The 19907-nt window shown below is 55.3% G+C and overlaps 8 protein-coding genes across 8 annotated transcripts; 5 read left to right on the forward strand and 3 right to left on the reverse strand.

The window, feature by feature from the left end:
• Window positions 1-12: 12 nt before the first annotated feature.
• COX12 (Cytochrome c oxidase subunit 6B) lies at window positions 13-543 on the reverse strand (the record flags this gene model as incomplete). The annotated part of the gene is made up of 4 exons (XM_053185054.1): window positions 13-47; window positions 97-160; window positions 213-325; window positions 495-543. 4 exons carry the CDS (start codon window positions 541-543, stop codon window positions 13-15), a joined length of 261 nt encoding a protein of 86 aa, XP_053030980.1.
• A 356-nt stretch (window positions 544-899) lies between these two features.
• Window positions 900-1410, forward strand: COL26b_012411 (uncharacterized protein; the record flags this gene model as incomplete). The annotated part of the gene is made up of 4 exons (XM_053185055.1): window positions 900-962; window positions 1027-1042; window positions 1158-1220; window positions 1277-1410. 4 exons carry the CDS (start codon window positions 900-902, stop codon window positions 1408-1410), a joined length of 276 nt encoding a protein of 91 aa, XP_053030981.1.
• Window positions 1411-1670: 260 nt separating this feature from the next.
• COL26b_012412 (uncharacterized protein) lies at window positions 1671-2179 on the reverse strand (the record flags this gene model as incomplete). The annotated part of the gene is made up of 2 exons (XM_053185056.1): window positions 1671-1805; window positions 1859-2179. 2 exons carry the CDS (start codon window positions 2177-2179, stop codon window positions 1671-1673), a joined length of 456 nt encoding a protein of 151 aa, XP_053030982.1.
• Window positions 2180-2738: 559 nt separating this feature from the next.
• On the forward strand, window positions 2739-6655 carry COL26b_012413 (uncharacterized protein; the record flags this gene model as incomplete). The annotated part of the gene is made up of 3 exons (XM_053185057.1): window positions 2739-2947; window positions 3004-6556; window positions 6611-6655. 3 exons carry the CDS (start codon window positions 2739-2741, stop codon window positions 6653-6655), a joined length of 3807 nt encoding a protein of 1268 aa, XP_053030983.1.
• A 511-nt stretch (window positions 6656-7166) lies between these two features.
• COL26b_012414 (uncharacterized protein) lies at window positions 7167-8299 on the forward strand (the record flags this gene model as incomplete). The annotated part of the gene is made up of 2 exons (XM_053185058.1): window positions 7167-7314; window positions 7404-8299. The coding sequence occupies 2 exons, from the start codon at window positions 7167-7169 to the stop codon at window positions 8297-8299; spliced, it is 1044 nt and encodes a 347-aa protein (XP_053030984.1).
• Window positions 8300-8879: 580 nt separating this feature from the next.
• On the reverse strand, window positions 8880-11464 carry COL26b_012415 (uncharacterized protein; the record flags this gene model as incomplete). Its single annotated transcript, XM_053185059.1, has 6 exons — window positions 8880-8959; window positions 9028-9619; window positions 9682-9810; window positions 9869-10905; window positions 10968-11361; window positions 11411-11464. 6 exons carry the CDS (start codon window positions 11462-11464, stop codon window positions 8880-8882), a joined length of 2286 nt encoding a protein of 761 aa, XP_053030985.1.
• A 1758-nt stretch (window positions 11465-13222) lies between these two features.
• On the forward strand, window positions 13223-15131 carry COL26b_012416 (uncharacterized protein; the record flags this gene model as incomplete). The annotated part of the gene is made up of 2 exons (XM_053185060.1): window positions 13223-13873; window positions 14031-15131. The coding sequence occupies 2 exons, from the start codon at window positions 13223-13225 to the stop codon at window positions 15129-15131; spliced, it is 1752 nt and encodes a 583-aa protein (XP_053030986.1).
• Window positions 15132-15648: 517 nt separating this feature from the next.
• COL26b_012417 (uncharacterized protein) lies at window positions 15649-18033 on the forward strand (the record flags this gene model as incomplete). Its single annotated transcript, XM_053185061.1, has 3 exons — window positions 15649-15997; window positions 16041-16801; window positions 16891-18033. 3 exons carry the CDS (start codon window positions 15649-15651, stop codon window positions 18031-18033), a joined length of 2253 nt encoding a protein of 750 aa, XP_053030987.1.
• Between the last annotated feature and the right edge of the window lie 1874 nt (window positions 18034-19907).

Below are 19907 nucleotides of genomic sequence, written 5' to 3' on the forward strand. Positions count from 1 at the left end.
CTCCAATATCGCTTATGCGTTCAGGTTGACGGGGAAGTTGCCGGCCTCTGTTCTTTGTCAGCACGAGGTTCCTTGATATCGGGATTTGGTACTGACCGCGCTGCTCATCCCAGCGCTGGTACCAGCCGGAGGGGCAGAGGGAGCGGTAGCCGAGCCAGAACTACAAAACGTTAGTTGTCGATTCCTCCAGCAGCACTTCAAGATAGTCGGACCTGGCGGCAGGGGGCGAAGTCCTCGCCCTTGGCGTTGATGCACTTGTGGTAGTCGACGTAGTTCTGCCAGCAGTGCTTGGTCTGGTTCATGTTCGGGAAGCGGGCATCGGTGCCTATACAAGCTCAGGTTAGGCATTCGTCCATAGTGGCCGATGTCAATTGACGCGGTCGCATCGCGGGTATCGTGGGGTCGGTCGGAGGGCACATACCGGCTACAAGTTACGTTAGCCTCGGAAAAAGATCAGGCCATGCTGGGGGGGCGAGGGATATTTCACGACGTACCAGTGACGAACTTGAAGGGCTTGGTAACGAGTTCCTGATCGTCGGCCATTTTGACTACGTGGAGGTGCAATTGACTGGAAGTCGGTTCGGTGATGGAGCAGAGTGGGCAGCGACGTGCGATTGGTGTTGTTGCAGTGAGATCAATTGAAGGTCGTTTCTGCACCAAGAATCAGGTGGTGAGTGGTGACGGGCGAGAACGGGTGTGGATGCCTGACATACGCCAATCGGGCCTCAGGCATTGCAAAGGTGGGCCGAGCTCCCGCCTAACATCAGACCAGACTGATGGTAGCCGGCTCAACTTCCAAACACTCATTTCGAGATCCAATCCCGATCAGCGAACGACTGCTCCCTCAGCTGTACCGAAAACCCGAAAATCTCCCCTCAAAAAACACAAAAACCGTCAAAATGCGTCCTACTCTCGGTCTCCGTGCTTTCCGCCCTACCATGCGCATGAGGTCCCCGGTTCCTGTATGTTAAAAAACCCGCTGTCTCCAAACGGACCGCCGTAGCTAATTGTGACGTTTTCCCTCAGGCCGAGGACCAAGTTGGTATGTCCACCCCCGGCCCCAGCCATTGAAGCCTTCCACGATATCGGACATGAAAATCGACGACTGCGACCGCCCTTGCGACACCGAATGCGAGCGCTGACATGAATTGCCGTAGGCCACACCGTCTCCCAGAGACTGCGCAAGCTCCGCCAGATCCCCCCCGAGTTGATCCCCCTCGGTATGTCAGACCCCCAATATCAAGATGCCAGCCCGGACTATTGTTGACGTAACCAGGTGTCGTCGTTGGTTTCGCCCTGGCCGCTGCTACCTACTCCATCGGCCGCCACTTCATGACCGACAGCACCATCCGCATCAAGCGCCAGAACAAGGCCGCCGCCGATGCCGCCGAGGCCAGGGAGCACCACTAGATGGTGAACGGGATAATGAGGGGAGACGGTTGACCACAGTGTCGATGTGTGATTAGGGGGGAAACATTTGTATATGTCAACGACGACAGACAGATTCAAAGGCACTAGAGACGCTGTTTTCATTTTCCTTTCTCAAATGTGCTTCTCGTCCCAGTCTCGGGGAGAAGGCCAGGTCCATTTGTACATTCGCAACCGTGTGAACGCCATCGCTATGCCAAAGAGAAACAAAAAAGAGACCCAAGTCAAACTTCAAATCCCCCTTACTCCGGCCTCGGTCCCGCGACATCAAGCCCCTCCAGACCCTGCATGGGGTCATCCCCACGCACTTCGACCTGCGCCTGCTCTGCGGCGAGTCTGTCCTCTTCACTCACAGCATTCTCAGCCAACCATGATTCCTATGAGCGCAGTCAGTATCGATATGACTCAAGCGGGACCTGTGGTGACGTACTTGTTCCCAAAGCGCCTTCTTGCTACCGAGACCTTCATCGGCACTCTTTGGCACCTTTGCGGCTGAAACTTTGAGGACTCTCCCGAAAAATTCCGACTGGTCCATGTTGTCGATTGCTTCTTTTGCGTCCTCGGCGTCCTCGTACTCAACATAGGCGAATCCTCTATGAGGCTCTGTTGAGTTCGGCTTGTCGTTCTTGGGGAGCGATACGTCTGCGATCTCACCGAACGGTATGAACGCGTCGTGAACATTGGAGGCTGTGACTGCAGAAGCTAGGCCACCCACAAATACAGTGGCCTTCCAGCGCGAGGCGTCCGTCATCGTTGCTAATTATTTTCCGTGGTGTTTCGGTAAGTTGGCGCGGTCAAGATCAAATTATCGTGAATTTCAGAAGCGGCTAGCAGCCTCACTGAGAGCAATTCGTTTGGTTGGCGGGGTTTCAGTGCAATAGCTCCGGTTCACTCACCATTGGCTGAGCCGGACATGAGCTCTGCTGAATGCACGTGACGCAATTTTTCTAATGCCAGTGTAAGGCAGGCGACAGGTGCACGGTCCTGGGTGGACGTGGAGCCTACGTTTTGGGGGAGCTTGAACCTGGATGTGGGCTGCAATCTGGCATCATAACCCAAGGATAGAGGCCAGCGTGCTATTACTTGCAGTCCATAATCCACGGCAACAGCCACCTTTCTCGCAAGGCTAGGCTGCGTTTCTTCACCACGTCTGTATCTGGGCCACCCCCTCCAGATTTTTGTCTACTTGTATTCAGCCAATGCCACTTTGTAGTCGTGCCTGAGTTGCCTCGACTGGTAGACCCTTTTCTTTGCTACGATCCTCCCCTCCCTCCGAGTGCAGTCCTGGGGACTGAGTGATTCTCGCAACCATGGTTCGCCTTCGCGAGATCCCGAGGACCGCGGCCTTCGCCTGGTCCCCCGACCCATCCAAGCCTCTCTTGATCACCGGTACCAGAGCAGGAGCTGTCGATGCCGATTTCTCTGATGAGACCAAGCTCGAGCTGTGGGACCTCAACCTCGACAACCAAGAGCAGGGCCTTGAGCTGCAGCCGGTAGCCAGCATTAATACCGACTCGAGGTAGGCATCGCCGACGTCCAACCTAACCAAGTTCGTCACTCACGGGGCATCTCTAGATTCTACGATATCGCCTGGGGACCTCCCGACTCCGACCACCCGCGGGGTATTATCGCCGGCGCTCTGGAGAATGGCTCCCTCGACCTATGGGATGCCGAGAAGCTCATCGATGGCGACGACGATGCCCACATGTCCCGAACGACCAAGCACTCCGGTGCAATCAAGTCACTCCAGTTCAACCCCCATCGACCTCAAATTCTCGCAACCGCCGGCGCAAAGGGAGAGCTCTTCATCTGGGACGTCAACGATGTTTCCAACCCCTTCAGACTCGGCACCGCTGCCGCTCGCTCAGACGACCTGGAGTGCGTAGCATGGAACCGCAAGGTTGCGCATATTCTGGCTACTGGAGGATCCGGTGGATTTGTCACCGTCTGGGACTTGAAGACGAAGAAGGCCTCCCTGACGCTCAACAACAACAGGAAACCCGTCAGCGCGATCGCTTGGGACCCCAACAACTCGACCAAGCTTCTAACCTCCACATATGATGACACTGCCCCCCTCATCTTCCTGTGGGACCTCAGAAACTCCAATGCGCCAGAGCGTACGCTTCAGGGACACGAGCAGGGCGTTCTGTCTCTGTCTTGGTGCCAGCAGGACAGCGATCTGTTGATTTCTTGTGGCAAAGACAACAGGACCTTGGTCTGGAACCCCCAGACCGGTGACCGATATGGAGAGTTCCCCGAGGTTACAAACTGGACTTTCCTCACCCGCTTCAACCCCTCGAACCCCAACCTGTCTGCTACTGCAGGCTTCGATGGCAAGATCGCCATTCAGACCCTCCAGAACACCAACCCCTCAACCACCCAGGCTGCGACACAAAACAACCTGGACGGCGAGGACTTTTTCACAAGCGCGCAGACTCAGCCCCAGGAGGCTTCCTTCTCCTTGAGCAAGGCGCCCAAGTGGTTCGAGCGCCCGATTGGTGCCAACTTTGGCTTTGGCGGCAAGCTCATCATTTTCAAGCAAAACGCTGCCCAGCGAACCTCCAAGATCTTCATTTCGCAGTTTGCTGTGGACACTGCTGTGGGTACTGCAACTGAGAAGTTTGAGGAGGCCCTCCAGTCTGGTGACATTGTCAGCCTTTGCGAGTCTCGGAAAGAAGATGCCAAAAGCGATGAGGAAAAGGCCGATTGGCTTGTCATGGAGACTCTTACTGCCGAGAACCCCCGAAAGCGCATCATCGAATATCTTGGTTTCACCGAGGAGGAGATCACCAACGGAGTTTCCAAGGATGAGGAGGATAAGTCCGAAGAAGTCGCTGAGGAGAAGAAAGAGGCGAAGGACGACGACAACATGTGGGGCGATGGCGAGGGCGACGGCGAAGACTTCCTGTCCAACTTGTCGGCCAACAAGGGAGCTAAGACCGATAGCCCCTTCCACCTCCTCGCTGACACCGATACTGCGGTTGAGAAGTCCATCACTAAGGCTCTGATGCTCGGTAACTTCGCCAAGGCCACCGAAATCTCTCTGAAGGAGCAGCGCTGGGCTGATGCGTTTTTGATCGCTAATTGCGGCGGCCAGCCGTTGGTGGACAAGGTGCAATCTGCTTACTTGGCCAGCAAGGATGGCGTCCCTAGCTACGTCCGTCTGTTGGGGTCTGTCATCGCCAAGAACCTTTGGGATGTCGTGTACAACGCGGACCTTGAGAACTGGAAGGAGACAATGGCTATTCTGTGCACTTTCTCCGACCCCAAGGAGTTCCCTGATCTTTGCGACGCTCTGGGAGACCGCATTCTTGAAAGCGGTTCTCGCAAGGATGCCTCGTTCTGCTACCTCGTCGGTTCAAAGCTCGAGAAGGTCGTCTCGATCTGGATCAACGAGCTCGAGGAGGCTGAGCAAGCTGGTGTCCAGGAGCCTAGTGATGATTCAACCTTCTCTGTCCATGCTCGGTCTCTTCAGCACTTCATTGAGAAGGTCACCATCTTCCGCCAAGTCACCAAGTTCCAGGATACAGAAAAGAGTCAAAGCGCGGACTGGAAGCTGTCTGCCCTGTACGAGAAGTACACGGAGTATGCCGATATCATCGCCGCTCACGGCCAACTTGCTGTCGCGCAGAAGTACCTGGACCTGTTGCCTGATAACTACCCCGCGGCAGAGATCTCCAGAAACCGCCTGAGACTCGCGACTCAGAAGGGTGCTGCTACCCAAGCCGCCCCCAAGGCCGCTGCGGCTGCTGGCCGTCGTCTTGGACAGACTCCCGCAGTGAACAACGCGAGAGCCACCCCGGCCTATCAGCCTGTTGCTCCGGCTGGACCTACCTACGCTGGTTCTTCTGTGCCTGCTGCAGCGTCGAACGCTTATGCTCCCCCTGGACCCCCCTTGGTTGGTTCTTCTGTATCGGCTGCGGCGTCAAACCCATATGCCCCTACCCCGTCCATCAACTACAACCCGGCGCCTGGCGCAGGTTACAACCCGGCTCCCACTCAATCACCGTACGCGCCGGGACAAGGTTACCAGCCCCCGGCCGCTCAGCAATACGGAGCGCCGCCTACTGGTTACGGACCACCTCCTAGCAACTTCGGCTCCGTGCCCCCGCCTCCACGAAACTCAACGCCCACATCCAGTTTCCGCCCTAAGGAGAGCTGGAACGATGTGCCTCTAGTCACCAAGGTGCCTACCCGTAAGACCACGCCCAGCGTGGCACCCATCACGGCGCCTTTCCCGGGCCAGGCGACCCATGGCAGCGCTCCTCCTCAGAGCCCCTACGGCCGCACCGGCTCAACTCCTCCACCACCTCCTCCTAAGGGACCCGCCCCTCCTCGCGTTACGTCTCCTCTTGCCGGCCCTCCTCAGGCATTCCAGGCACCGCCTAGGCCGACATCAGCGGCGTCAAATGCATACGCACCACCCCCGCCCCAGGCTGGCGCACCGCCTTCCATGATGCCGCCGCCTGCTGCTCGTGGCCCGTCCCCGTACAACCCGCCCCCGTCTGGCGCCCCTCCATCTAACCGCTACGCCCCCGCGGCGTCGGCACAGCCTCAGATCAGTCAACCACCCATGGGATCAGCACCACCCCCGGGTAGCCAGCCGCCTCCTAGAAACCCGTACGCTCCGCCGCCCCAGGCGGGCACACCTCAGAACCAGTATGCGCCGTCGCCTTACGGGGCTCCTCCAGCTGGTGCTACTGCTCCTCCGCCCGCCGCATCCAGGCCTCCTACGGGACCTCCTCCCGCTGCTGGCGGACCTCCCCCTGCTGCCATCGCCACTCCTCCTCCCCCGAAGGCAGCTGCTCCCCCGCCGAAGCCGAGGCATCCCGCTGGTGATAGGTCTCACATCCCGGACCATGCCCAGCGTCTCGTAGACATCATGAACTCAGACATGCAGCGTGTGGCATCGCGGGCGCCTGCATCATTTGCCGCCCAGGTCAAGGATACCCAGAAGCGTCTCAACCTTCTGTTCGACCACCTTAACAACGAGGAGCTCGTCAAGCCCGACACTATCGACCAGCTTGCGGCTCTGGCCGAGGCTCTCAACGAGAAGAACTACGAGGTGGCCCACAAGATTCAAGTTGAGATTCAGAAGGAGAAGACTGACGAATGCGGCAACTGGATGGTAAGTACACCTCGGAAGATGTTGATGAGATCAAAAAGCTAACAGGAACGTCAGGTGGGTGTCAAGCGATTGATCAGCATGAGCAAGGCCACTCCATAAATGCCTTGATTGAAGTGCTGGTGGCGTCAGGAATGGGTAGTTGATGATAGCCAGTTGCAACTTTTACGTATACATTAGAATTAAAACGAATGAAGAAATTGTGTTGAAATGCCTGAATATGACGAGATCCTCGACGTTCTCATGTCATTTGTACTAAACCCGCAAAGGATTAAATTGGCAACAGTAAAGACGACGGAGACAGCGAAGATGACTACAAAGATAGCAGCTGTGACGATGATAGTAGGGCTGTAGAACATGTAGTTTCCAGAGCACGGTGATCTAAACATGAGATAATCAATTTTTTTTCTTCCTGTTCTAGAGCGATTGCTTTTCATATGGGTTCATATACTCTATTATGTACAATCGTCGTCGGTCAAAGGGGTTGCTGGTGAGTTGGCCCTGTCCCCGATAAGATAAAGCGCAGGTCATTGTGCCACCACCAAATTATCCATCCACGTCACACGTCACACCCTCACCCTTCCCACGTCCAAACACTCCAAACGACAGCAAAATGGCGGACACGACGCCTGAAGATGCGGCTGCAGCACGCGCGGCAGAACAAGCACGCCTCCGTAAGGCAAAGCGCGAAGCTAAGATTCGTGCTGGCGGCACAGCCAGATTGAACAAGATCACCGGTCTCGGTGGAGGCTTCCAGCGAGGTACGATTCGACCCTGTTTGAAGCAGTAGCTTGCAGAGCTCCCTGCCGTTCCCTTTTTTCCTGTGACTCCGTACTGAGATTGAAAGCAGATGATCCCGTCCCATCCCCAGATGCCTCCTCGGCGGCAGATTCTCCCGCTCCCTCCGCCTCGCCAGCTCCCTCTCTGCCCAAGCCAGCGACCGCCGATCACGCCGACCCCGAGGAAATCGACATCTCGCAACACTTCTACCAGCCTGCCACCACCCCGCGTCCTTCGGGACCTCCTATCGACCCCAATTCGATGAGCGAAGATCAGCTGCGACAGATGATGCTTGGCTTCGACCGTCCCGGCCCCGGAGCTGGAGGCCCCCCGCCCATGAACCCGTTCGCGGCCGCTGGTGGCATGCCCGGCGCCGAGGACGACCCCTTGATGAAGATGCTTTCACAGATGATGGCAGGCGCAGGCGGCGCTGGTGGAATCCCAGGTTTCCCGGGTGGTGCAGGAGCACAGGGTTTCCCGCCCGGATTCCCTGGTATGCCTGGCATGCCCGGCATGCAGACCCCTCAGCAGCAAGCGGACGCCAGCTCCGCGTACCTCTGGCGCATCCTGCATGCCGTCTTCGCCATCTCTCTCGGTCTCTACATTGCTCTCTCCACGACTTTCACCGGCGCCAAGGCTGAGCGCGAGCGCACTGCGCTGGCGTACAGCTACCCCGTCGGCAGCGACGAGGCGGTCACGGATGTGAATAGTATGGAAAAGGGTCGGGAGGTGTTCTTTTGGATGTTTGCTACGGCCGAGGCTATTCTTCTTACTACGAGATTCTTCATCGACAGGGGCCGCGCGCCGCCTAGTGGGATCGCCTGGACAATCGTCTCGTTCTTGCCGGGTAATATCAAGACGTACGCTGAGACGTTGCTGCGGTATGGTCAGATTTTTGTCACGGTCCGGAGCGATATCCTTGTCTGTATTTTTGTGCTCGGAATCTGCTCTTGGTTCCGTGGTTGAGGATGGCATCCATGGAGGGGTATTAACATCCATAGCTTAGCATGGTCAATGCTACATTTGAAGCCCGCAGTTTGAGTCACAGAAGGTCACAACAACCTATAGACGCGTGATGTCTAATTGTAGTGATTAACTTGCTCACATTACCAGTTGTCCAACAATAATGTACCGGGCAGCAAAGCCTCACGATCGGGGAGAGCAAAGTAGAAGCACCAAGCGAACAGATCAATGTATTATGCGTGAGTCTATAATGGCCGTACTGATATCATTGGATCGGCAGTCGCTTTTTGAACGACAGCTAAAGCAGTTTTCGAGTCCCCTTTGAACAATCAGAGATCAAACACTTCATACACTGCCTCCCTTTACCTTCGGGGTGAATTTGCCTCGTTTGGTTCCCGTGGACTTTGTCGTTGTTGTATCTTGAGCCACTGGGTCAGGGTTCTTCGTTCCGCATAACTGTACGTCGGTACGCGGGCAGAACCCGAACGTTTGTGACGAAGTTACAAAATCGCCAGACGGGTCCAATTGCTGTTTTGACTCCGTGGTCGGCCGGCTGCTGCTCATATCGCATTTGAAGTTGCCCTCACACACCGAGAACGCTGCACAGCTGTTGGTACAGACACTGACCCGGACTCGTCCGTCGCTGCAGCTCGTAGGGAACGTCTTGCATTGCCCGCCCGGGCATTGGCCTTGGACATTCGGATCGCAGACCTTCAACTCCACATTGTTACCTGTCCTAGGCTGGCCAGCCGGTAGGCCGTCGTAGGAAATAGGATCATAGTCGGTGGTGAAGGCTGTCGCCGACTCCGGCGAGGGTACGCGGACGGCAGAACGGCTGGGAGGGGCCTTGGGCGCGCCGTTGGCGGTCCTGGACGTATACCCCGTCGAGCCCTCCACGCAGAGGCTGGGGTCCTCGAAGGCGGCGCGCGCGACGTCGTGCCACAGAGCCGACATGTTGTACACGTTATCGAGGGTGAAGTACAACCTGCAGTCGGCCGCGGCGTAGCGGAACTGGAGAGGGGTGGAGACATCGTCCTCGCGCAGCTGGTCGCGGAGGTTGAAGCCGGCGTAGTTGATGTAGATGCCTGTCTCGTTTCTGTTGGCGGGCAGACGGTCATTTGCCGTCTCGTTCAGATTTCTAGCCCACGAGATGTCGATGTCTAGGTCGTCGCTATAGTACATGCGCATGCCGCGAGTTCCGCTGGCCGCTTGCATCGGGCCTGGCTTAGGCGCGCCGCCCACGACGACAGTCCGGGCGCCGCCCTGAGTTGTTGCGAGTTCGACGAAGATGGCACAGGCGGAGGAGCAGGTTCCGTCGGTGAGCTAGGGGGATGGGGTGTGAGATAAAAGACCATTGAGTAAGGGGCTGACATATTCGAACTTACGATAACCACATCTTCAGGGGCCCACACAGCTTCTTTCCTTTCCGCATCGTCCTCGTCCAAGTAGCGATTCAGAATCCATCCGTCAAATGCAGCAGCGTGGAAGTTCGGGTTCTTGAGGTCATATTCTTCCTGCGATGAACGGTTAGTGCAGTCCACGTGCGAAGCGCCACGCCAGTCGACGACTTACCACGAGAGAGAACTTCTCATCCTTCTCCTGTCTGGGACCTTGATACTCCTCCCAAGAGGTGAAGTTGACTCCCGTGTCGGCGTTGACTTTTGTTGTGATTACCCACTCATCCGCCATGAGAGCCAGGGCATCATCCCTATGCGTCTCGTTACCAACCGCCCACCTCTCGTAGATGCTTGTCGTGGACGAGCCCAGAACGTTGCCCAGCTCGTGGCTACGCCGCTGACTTCCCGTGAACGGGTCGATTCCTGGGAAGAGTTCCCGGAAGAGTAGCAATGCGATGCCGGTAGAGCCGCCATAGTTCTTCTGCACGTCGACAATGATGTGTGAGAGTCCTCTTGCCTTAGCACCGTCCATGAAGTCCGCGAGCGACTGGCTGAAATTGCCAAAGTCCCAGTCGTACTGTTCGAAATGGGGGATGCTGATCACTCCGGTCGATATATCATCGTAGAAGTACCCAGTGATAATGCCGCCACCGTAGAGACCCAGGTCGAATTGGACGATGTCTGGGTCTTTCGGGAAGGCACCGTAACTTGCCTGGTTCCAGTTATCGGTCGTCCCGGTCTCTCCGGTTCCGTTGGCGACATCTGATACTTCTTCCACAGACGCATTTCCAGAGGGCTGTCCTCCAAAAACTACTGGGAGTGGGACCTCCTCGTAGGATGCAGGCAGTAATCCCAGGACGAAGAAGTTGTAAAAGTCGCCCCCTGTCGTTAGGGGACCGGTAAACTCGGGGTTATTATAGATGGCGGTCCAGGAAGTCTCCCAAACTGTCTGATCTTCACACGAGAAGTTCAAAGTCTTGCCGGGGTAAAAGGTGCTTTCACCGGCGAAGATGCTGTAGACCCCATGGATGTCCTGGACCGGGCTGTCCATGAGTTCGTTCCAATCGGCATGGGGTTCAAGCATGCCCACGGACTGTAGAGCCGCAAAATCGGTCAGAAAATCCATTGCTCGTCGGCCGTTGATGTGGGACACAGCGGAGATGTAGGGTTCAATGCCTTTGGTGATGTTATTCCTGCGATTAATAACGTCGCCTGTTTTATCAAGGTTAGCCATCAGAAGCTTGTCAAACCAGGCTGGAACTGGTTATCCGTACTTGCAAAGTAGACCTTTGGGATCTCCTTCCCGTCGATGGATGCCGTGACGAGAGGCCACGGGCTGGCGAAGGAGAAGGCGGAAAGCACGCCCGCGAACAGATCGACGTGGGCATCATGGACCGAATAGACGAGGTACTGTAAGGTAGCCTCGAAATCGTACTGATTCTTAAAGACGCCCGCCGTAACATTCTTCTTCAGATCTTCCAATCCCTGCATAAGGTCAAACGCAGGCTGTTGATAGCCTTCCGGCGGATCTTTGAGGTACGCCAGGGTGCTCTGGAACTGCATCGTGGTGTTGTAGTAGTCGATGAAGCGAAGAGCCATTGCCTCGTGGAACGGGACACTGGTCAGGCACTCGTACGCGTCGGCGGCGTAGAAGTAGCGTTGTCCTATCTATATCAGCATAGTCCATGCCTACGCTGCAACTCTCTACTCGTCTCACCTTTATTGACAGCACCGATGATGCGTCCGCACATGGGCGTCTGCTCAGGCCCATCTTGGCGGCGTGGAAGTTCTCTCGGTCGAGCCGACGGACGTGCAATGGCAAGACCGCAGCAAAGGCTCAGCAGCACGGTGAAGTGTCCCAGCAACATCGTGGTCGTTGAATGGAGCGCGTTGAGGATGAACCTTGGCAAGAGAGCATCATTCAAGAGCCTCTCATACGACGTGGAGGGAGTGACAGCTTTTTCACCAGTGGCCGGCACGCTGTCTCTTCCTCATCAGAAGACAAGCAAGCCATGGATCATGCTGACGCTGCGGCTGATGTGCCTTTCCAGGCCCGTTAGCCCCTGTCGAGCCCACCCTGGCTGTGTTGTCATGATCAGGGTGTCGATTTTGTGACCAGGCACCAGCTTCAATACCGATTCGACTTAAGAGGCAGGCTGGGCCATGGTGTCTAGGCCGTTAATTTCACAACCCTGTTTGTGGCTGCGTCTGGCTGCATCTCATTGCATCACCACAAGAAAGCTTAGCTGACCACGTGAATACCCCGGTATGCTCCTGAAGAAGGTCTGCCAACCAGCTTCTCAACCCATTCAACCAGACACATATGTTTGGAGTTTGAAGATATCGCCAACATGGCAGCGCCAGTGGCATGAAACGGCTCTGTCTCCCCGCGATTGCCGCAGACCATGTGATAGGTTGAGCATCCCGTGCCTCCAACTTCTATGAAGTGCTGAAAAAATCATGGTTTGAGGCGGCTAAAGAAGTAAGATTCTGGCTTCGACGGACTTCTTGGCACCGCTAGGAAGATCTGCGGCTGAGGCGACCTGCACGAAGCCTGGAAAATTCTGGATCAAAATGCCAAAACAGCCCGACTATAGTCTTACGCTCCCGCCATTCTGGCTGAGCTGGTTTTTCGTAGGCTCGGTTAGCCTGCAAAATAACTCAAAAATACCGCGCTACCAGCACCGATCTGGTTGCCTGGTGTTTTCTCCACAATGCTGCAGGCCATTCGAACATGAAGACGAAAAGAATGAGGTGCGAGAGAGAGCCAAGAATGAGACATGCAGGGGTTGAAGCCATCGAACCTCTCGCGAGCAATAGAGATTCGTGAGACTAACGGATTTGGTGTTTACGAGATGCGCAGCCCCTGGTATGTGCATGCATGAAGGATTGAAATCTGACCACCCTCCCGATAGGCAACAACTATCCGTACAAGGGATATTCGTACCTCCACAATCCGTAGCCTTACGCACGGAATGCTCCGCAATCAGCAACCGCGTGCCTACTGTCATGGAGAAAGAGTGCGATTCGTCGGAAGTTGTACCCGGGCGGTTCTTGATTCTGGTGGCTTTCGCTCTCATTCCTAAGCAAGAGTTTAATCCAACTTGCAACATTCGAGAAGCCTGATTCGAATACGTATACCCAACTAAGAGTACGGAACAATAGCAGACCCTCGACCTTCAAAAAAGCCGGGAATCATCGTTCGCAAAATATTTACTCAGAAATGGACAATCTGGGCGAAGAGACACCTACGAGGCGGAATCCGTTCAGTGAGCGCAAAGTTCTGCATCCTGCGTTGAGCGAACGTCCAAAGCTCGGGCCGGATACATGGAAACCGCTGTGGAACGGGTTACTTGAGAGCGATGTCTTCGGGAGCTGGCAGAACCCAGAGTATCAGTGGATGCTGCGTTGCGTAGGAGGACCAGGCTCAGGCAAGGTGAGCATGTTGGGACGGGCATTGGTGTTGTAGTTGAAGTTTCGCATTACGCATGGGCGACACGGATCTTTCTATCACCTCGTGACTGGCTTTATGACTTGTGGGCCAGATGTCGCCAATTTTAAGATCTGCCCGCTGACCATTTGCATTGTCTCTCAGACGAATTTGTCCGCCGTCGTAACGAAGAGGTTGGAGGATAGTTACAACGAGGACACGGAAGCCGTGGCCTCCATCTTCATCGGGGCGGACGTGACATCGAGCGGCACCGCCTTCGTCGAGGACGTCCTCACCAGCGTGTTCCTCCAGCTGTCCGCCAAGTACGCCGACGTCGACGGCGACATGGCGAATGCGAAGTATCAGCTGTACATGGAGGCCTGGAAACACGGCCACCGCGACCGCCACCGCATCCGTCTGGTGCGGGAGGCGCTGTGCCTGCGTCTCGACATGCTCGAGAACAAGTTCCTCATCATCGACGACTTCGACAGATGCTACCCCGCCGTTGACCTCTTCCTCGAGGACGAGCTGTCCCACTTGGCGACCAAGGGGCTCAGGGTGTTCCTCACCTCGCGCATCTCATGCCTCGAGGAATTCCCGCTGTCAGCAACGTGCGACTGTTGCCAGAAGGAGAGCTTGAAACTCTTTTGGGGATGCGAGAGCTGTGACGGGAAGGGGGTGCAGCACGAGAATACATATACTCTCTGCGAAGATTGCGTGTACAATGAAGAGGCTTGTGAGAAATGGTATGTAAGTTGCAGCGTCAACCTGGTCCTTTCGTCCTTGAACTGTGTCTTTGGATTTTTGGACGATCAAATACACGCACATCTGTTCCTTCACGTCACCGCTGAAGCAAAGCTAACGCTGGCTGCTGTTCTGAAGCGGCGATTCCGACAACTTCGTCCAGCCTTATGGCCACATTGATCTGAACCTCAACGACAACGGCCGGGTCGAGCAGTTCATCAACCACGATCTCGAAACCGAACACGGAGACCTAGGATTGGGAAGCTTAACCCCAGATAAGCTCCCTCCGCATTCCCGGCTGGGCCGACAGCTTGCGGCCACGGAAAATGGCAAAGCTCTCTCCGAACTACAAGGCAAACTCGTGAAACAGGCCGAAGGCAATGTCAGCCTCGCGCGTCTCCGCCTTGACAATGAACACCAGGCGCAGTCAGCGGAGAGCATATTCTCGCCGTTGGCAGACGTCCTGCCGGTCAACATCGTGGGCTTCTTCCGCGCCGGGATGAGGCGCGTCGAGGAGCAGCCGCCGGAGAGGCGGGACCTGGGATTCAAGGTGATCGCGGCGGTGACGCACTACAACTATGGCCTGGGCATACCGTATGAGGCCCTCGACAGGCTCCTTCGCAACCCGACGAAGACGCTCACGAGGCAGCAACCCCTCAGAACACAGTCAGCGCCGGTCGTGTCCGGCGTGAAGAGGAAAGCGGGGCCGGATCCGGCGCCGACTCACGTGCCGCACCGTAGTCTCGAGGAGATGCTTCATGCGGCCTGCGGTTTCGTGGTGATGGTGCCCCTAGGCAACCGGCCACTCAGGGCCTACTCCGAAGCGTTCCACGAGTACGCGCGGCACTACCACGAGGATCTGAGGTGGGCGCACGCACAGCTCGACTTTGATAGTGTCAGGGTCGATGAGCAGGGCAACGTGGCCGAGCAAGGTAACTTGGTAGAGTTCGGCGTCGAAGGGATGAAACGCCGCGGGACCTTTCAACTCGCAAAGAGTGGACGAGAAGGTCAAAAGTCTGATCAGAACATGAAGCCGTTCATCCCGCAAAAGAGCGACGGAGGTTTCAGGTCTTCTGCTTTGAAGAGGCAGGAGTTCAAGAGGCTACGTGGTGCCGAGTTCAAACTTCCTGTCATATCTGATGCGTTCAGATTTGATTCCGCCGGGCCTGTCATTATGCCTACAGATGCAGTGGCAGACGCGGCGAATGTGACGGCCCCCAAGAAGAAGAAGCTCTCGAGAGCATCTACTCAGGCATTCGTCTGAAATGAGAATGACGAGTGTGTATGTAATCACCAGAGATATCAGAATATTAGATAATTCTTGTCGTTGTTCCTTCATCAAAAAGCTTGTCTGCTTAACCATGTCAATATCAATAGCACACAATTCACATAAGTGTCGATACGTACATTATGTACGAAATCAGTCTTTTCCATAATTGATGACCTTCTTGTAAAACTCGAAGTCTCGGTTTTCTGTGTTTTCCACATGTAGCCACCCTGGGAATAGTTCAGTCAGAACATCATGTGACGGTGGAGGTCTCTAGAGGAAGCGGTCGATCTTTTTTAGGCAGCTTGATTGCGGCTGTGGTCAGCCCGCAGACGCACACATATCCTAGCCCGTTATTTTAAAACGTTCCCAGCCCCCGCTTGGCCAGGGTTTGGGTTGGCTATGCTGACATCTTCGCAGACAACAGAGTGCGTCTCGGACTAGTCTCCTCACCAATCAGCAACTTCACCACATACGTCGGCGCAGTCCTTACAGGAATTGATAGCGACCCGTCATGGGAATCTGCGACTTTTGCCAACGGAACGTCCTGGAGTCGGAGAAACTCTGGGGTTATCACCACTCCGACTTTGTCGACTTCAAGGACGCGGCAGAATCAGGATGCGTCTTCTGCGAGAGACTGGCTCACGCCACGCAAGACTTGAAGTCATGGTTCGATAACGCGAACGGGACGCCGGCGCTGTATAGATGGAATATGCGCGAGGCTGCTCGGATGAGGGACACGAGCAGCTTCTTTTCAATCACCTTCCGTCCGGTCCCAGGCCGCAGGAAAGGAGAGGCCAAGAGCGAGGACCTCCCGGAGCTTCGCTTCGATCTGTTCCCAGAAGAAGGCATGTCGCGACCTTGTTGGCGAAGCTTCCCTACCCAAATGCTGAACGCACGTCACAGATCTGGGCTTCATCCCCAACGAGAACAGCCTGGGCGCGGGAACAGACTCCGAAGAATCGGTGACGCAAATGGCCGAGTGGGTGAGTAGATGCGCTAATGAACACCCGAACTGCAAACGCCGCCACGGCAGTCTTGATTTCATCCCGACACGCGTCCTCGACGTCGGCACGGAGAAGTCCTGGCCGCCGAAATACATTAAGCTTGTCGATACCAAGGAAATGGGCGTCAAGGGGCCATATATGACGCTGAGCCACTGCTGGGGAAAGGGCAAGTTCGTGCAGCTCACCGAGAAGGACATGGAGGAGTTCACCACGACGGGCATCCCGTGGGAAACGGCACCCCATGGGCAGGACATCTGCAGCAATGTCAACTTCGCGCAGGCGCTCAAGATTACATGGCTACTGAAACAGCGGTATATCTGGATCGACTCGGTCTGCATCATTCAAGATAGCAAAGACGACTGGAACGTGGAGTCGAAGCTCATGCACAAGGTGTACCGCAACTCCTTTTGTAACCTCGCGGCGGCCGTGTCGCCAGACCACACCGGTGGTCTTTTTCGACAGCGACGGCCAGCAGCTGCTCCGTCAGAAGACGAGATGGGTGGCCTGTTTCAAAGGCGACGACCAGCGCCTGCTGTAACCCCTACACGCTATATCCCGATAGGCGCGTCTCCGAGGTTTGGCGGTAGAAGCTGGAGGATCCTTCCTTCGGACCTCTGGGACCAGGACCTGCTGGGATGCCATCTCTACACTCGCGGATGGGTCTTTCAGGGTATTTCTCCCTTCCCAAGCATAAAACTTATCTGACAACTAGGGAATAAGAGCGAATGGTCTCACCCCGTCTCATTCAGTTCGGCCACCAACAAATTTTCTGGGACTGTGCCACCAAGTCCGCCTGCGAGTTCTTGCCCGACAGGCTCCCCGCCTCCCTCGACACCAGGGCAGGTGTGGACCGGTACTGGCGCCAACGCCTCCAGGATGCCGCTATCACGGTCCGCCCGCTGGTGGACACCTCCGAGGGGTCTCTCGAGAAATTCTGGGAGAGCGTGGTCCGCACCTACACCGCCTGCAACCTCACAAAGTCGAGCGATAGAAACCCCGCGATATGGGGCGTCGCAAAGCTTGTCAGAGACGCGCTGGGCGAGGAGTACGCGTACGGCCTGTGGTCGACGCGAATCGAGGAGCAGCTCGCGTGGCGGGTGACGGATCCGGGGATGTCATCTTACCCGGACGTGTCGAATGAGGCCCCGTCCTGGTCGTGGACTCGTCTCCAGGGGACGATCCAGATCCCTCCAAGAGTCCACGATCCGCCGCGATTTTACAAAGTGATGAACCACCAGGGGGGTAATCTCGAGTTCCAGTTTGAGAAGGCTGTCTGGGGTCGGATCGAGGGCGAGTATAAGAGGATCTGGCGGGAGGAGACCAAGAACATGGACGCTAAACTTAAGCTTGCCGTTTCCAGAGCGAAGCGTTCCCATGGCCATGGCCCTAAGACTGAGAGCCCGGTGAGGGGTGACAAGCCGAACATGGACGAGGCCTCGGCCCTCCGGTCCAAGGCAATCGCTCTTCGGGGACACATTTGCAGGGGCAACGTTCGAGCTGTCCTGAAGAGTGGGCAGTGGGAGTTCACCATTGGCGAACCTGGTGCAAAGCAAGTGGTTTTCGCAGCGCATCCTGACGTCGCGCCCTCACAGAACGAGACTCCCTGCTGTTTCCTTCTTCTGGCGGCTTCGAGGCACTTTATCGATAGGTTGGGTGATAAACTGCGAAACAAAGACTATCTCGAGGACGAAGATATCGTGGATGAACAGCATTTTGGAGTCGGTATATTGGTAGAGCGAAACGGCAACAATCTGTCAAGAGTTGGTGCTGTTTCGTTCCGGGATATTTGCAACGAGGATTGGAATCATTTCCGACGGGCCTGCGGGCAAGACGACGAGGCGTTGAGGGACGATCTCGACGCCAGGACCGGGGAGGATTTCTTGCTGATATGATTCGTGCGGCTTCCTATTTGCTCTCATCGTTTATGGTCGAGGACGGGATATACGAGGTAACACCTCAAATCCAGACACAGGTGGTGTTCTTCTTCCACGCTACCTCTAGAAATGTCGCTCGAGAGAGGGCCGCCAAGGGCATGTTCGTTCGCCAGCAGTGCGACCTGTTGGGTTCACCCCGTCACACGCGTAAGTATCGCAGCAAACGCGGCATCTGGCGTACAAATGCGGTTGTGCGTAGCTCTACCGACCAAACGAGGGTGTTGCAATTGGTGTTATCGAGGCAGAGTAGCAAATGTGTTGTTGGTGTATGGAGGAGAACTAGTCAGGAGGGCGCAGAGTCCTGGAGGTTAGAAGACGACTGGGCGGCCCAGGCGCACAGATCACTACGGCAGCTGCCTACAGGTGCCTCAACAGTCGAAATAGGTGCAACTGACTCCCCATGTAAGTGTTGAAATTGATCGAGGCTTATTGCCAAGACGGGGAACAAATAAATACGAGCTTTGTGATAAATGACTATTGATATCAATTGGAGAAAATAGGCACAAGAGAGAGAGAGATCGACAGCCAAGCACCGTGACTTCATCGTTGCAAAATGACTCGACCAGGACGGCTTCTGGAGGCTTCCTGACGTAGGGCCGACACACAAGCCCATCACAGTTGACAACACAACTTTCATAAGGTCCTGAGTTTCTGTAACATGGACAAAAAGCATCAATTTTGCGTGATCTCATGGTGAAATATAAACCCCCAAATACACTCCCATCGGACCCCATCTTCACCGGCGACCGATCAGACGGCGGGACGCGATCCTCATACTTATGGATCCACGACCAAACTTCAGGGGTGATGAACTTTGCTCTTGACGATGACAACCAAAGAAATCTACTAAACCCCATGGCAGCCAAACCATTCATGCTCCCGTTCCTGTTGGTGATGAAGGCATGTGGCTACCGGTGTCAGCCGCAAGATCACGACTGGAAAGACAAGAGTGACTGAGGTCAACGAATCCTTGGGACTATCCGCCGCTACATTACGACGGGTGTCAAGATCCTAATTTCAGCATCTGGGAGTATACAGCTGGACATTCATGAGCGGCTCAGCACATGAAAGTGACACAGCGATAAAAGAGAAGCATGTTCTCACCGTCTAGTCACGAAGAAAGAAGCTGATTGCGGTGTTGCTCGTAAGTCTTTTGCTCATCTCATTTGTTCACGACCTCATACCGTACAATCATATGAGATCCCATCTACAATATCGTTTTTCATATTTCCACTTACAGCTGGAAGCGCGCCAACCCGCAGAGTCATGCGAATCAAGAGTCAAGCGATGTTGAGGAGGTTTCGAGCCCACCCAGTAGGGGTTTTCACAGTAGGGGGAAAAGCGCAAGATTCAAGCAATAAGATTTCCAATCTGAGCTGATACGAGCTCGGCGGACACAGGCGCCGTTCTCCAATTCCTTTAGATATTGCTTATCAAGCCGCGTGCTTAGTGTGAAGAGTTCACCAAGCCCATAATGGTCACTACCCACCAAGCTTGTCCTTGACAGTATCAGGAGAGGATCGTTTCATGGCACGGATTTGGAGTTCGTCTAAGCAGTGGCATTTCGAAAGCGAGTGACCTTCTACTGTAGGATAAGATAGATCCAGGCATTCAGATGAACGAGGGGGGAGATTGTGAGATATGGCCCGGAAGGATAGTTATCTTGGGCTCGTGACTGGAAGGTATCAACTCAACATGAGCTCTTGAAGAGAAATCTTCGAATCCTTTTGTTCAGAAATCGACGTAGCGTCGCAATACCAACGAAGCTGAGCGCTTCAGTCGGCCATTCTGCTAATCTTCACACCTGATCTACTAGTCTCTATGCAGAGAAA

This window comes from Colletotrichum chrysophilum (genome assembly GCF_026319265.1).
Source record: "Colletotrichum chrysophilum strain AFK26 chromosome Unknown scaffold_175, whole genome shotgun sequence".
Classification (NCBI taxonomy): Eukaryota; Fungi; Ascomycota; class Sordariomycetes; order Glomerellales; family Glomerellaceae; genus Colletotrichum; species Colletotrichum chrysophilum.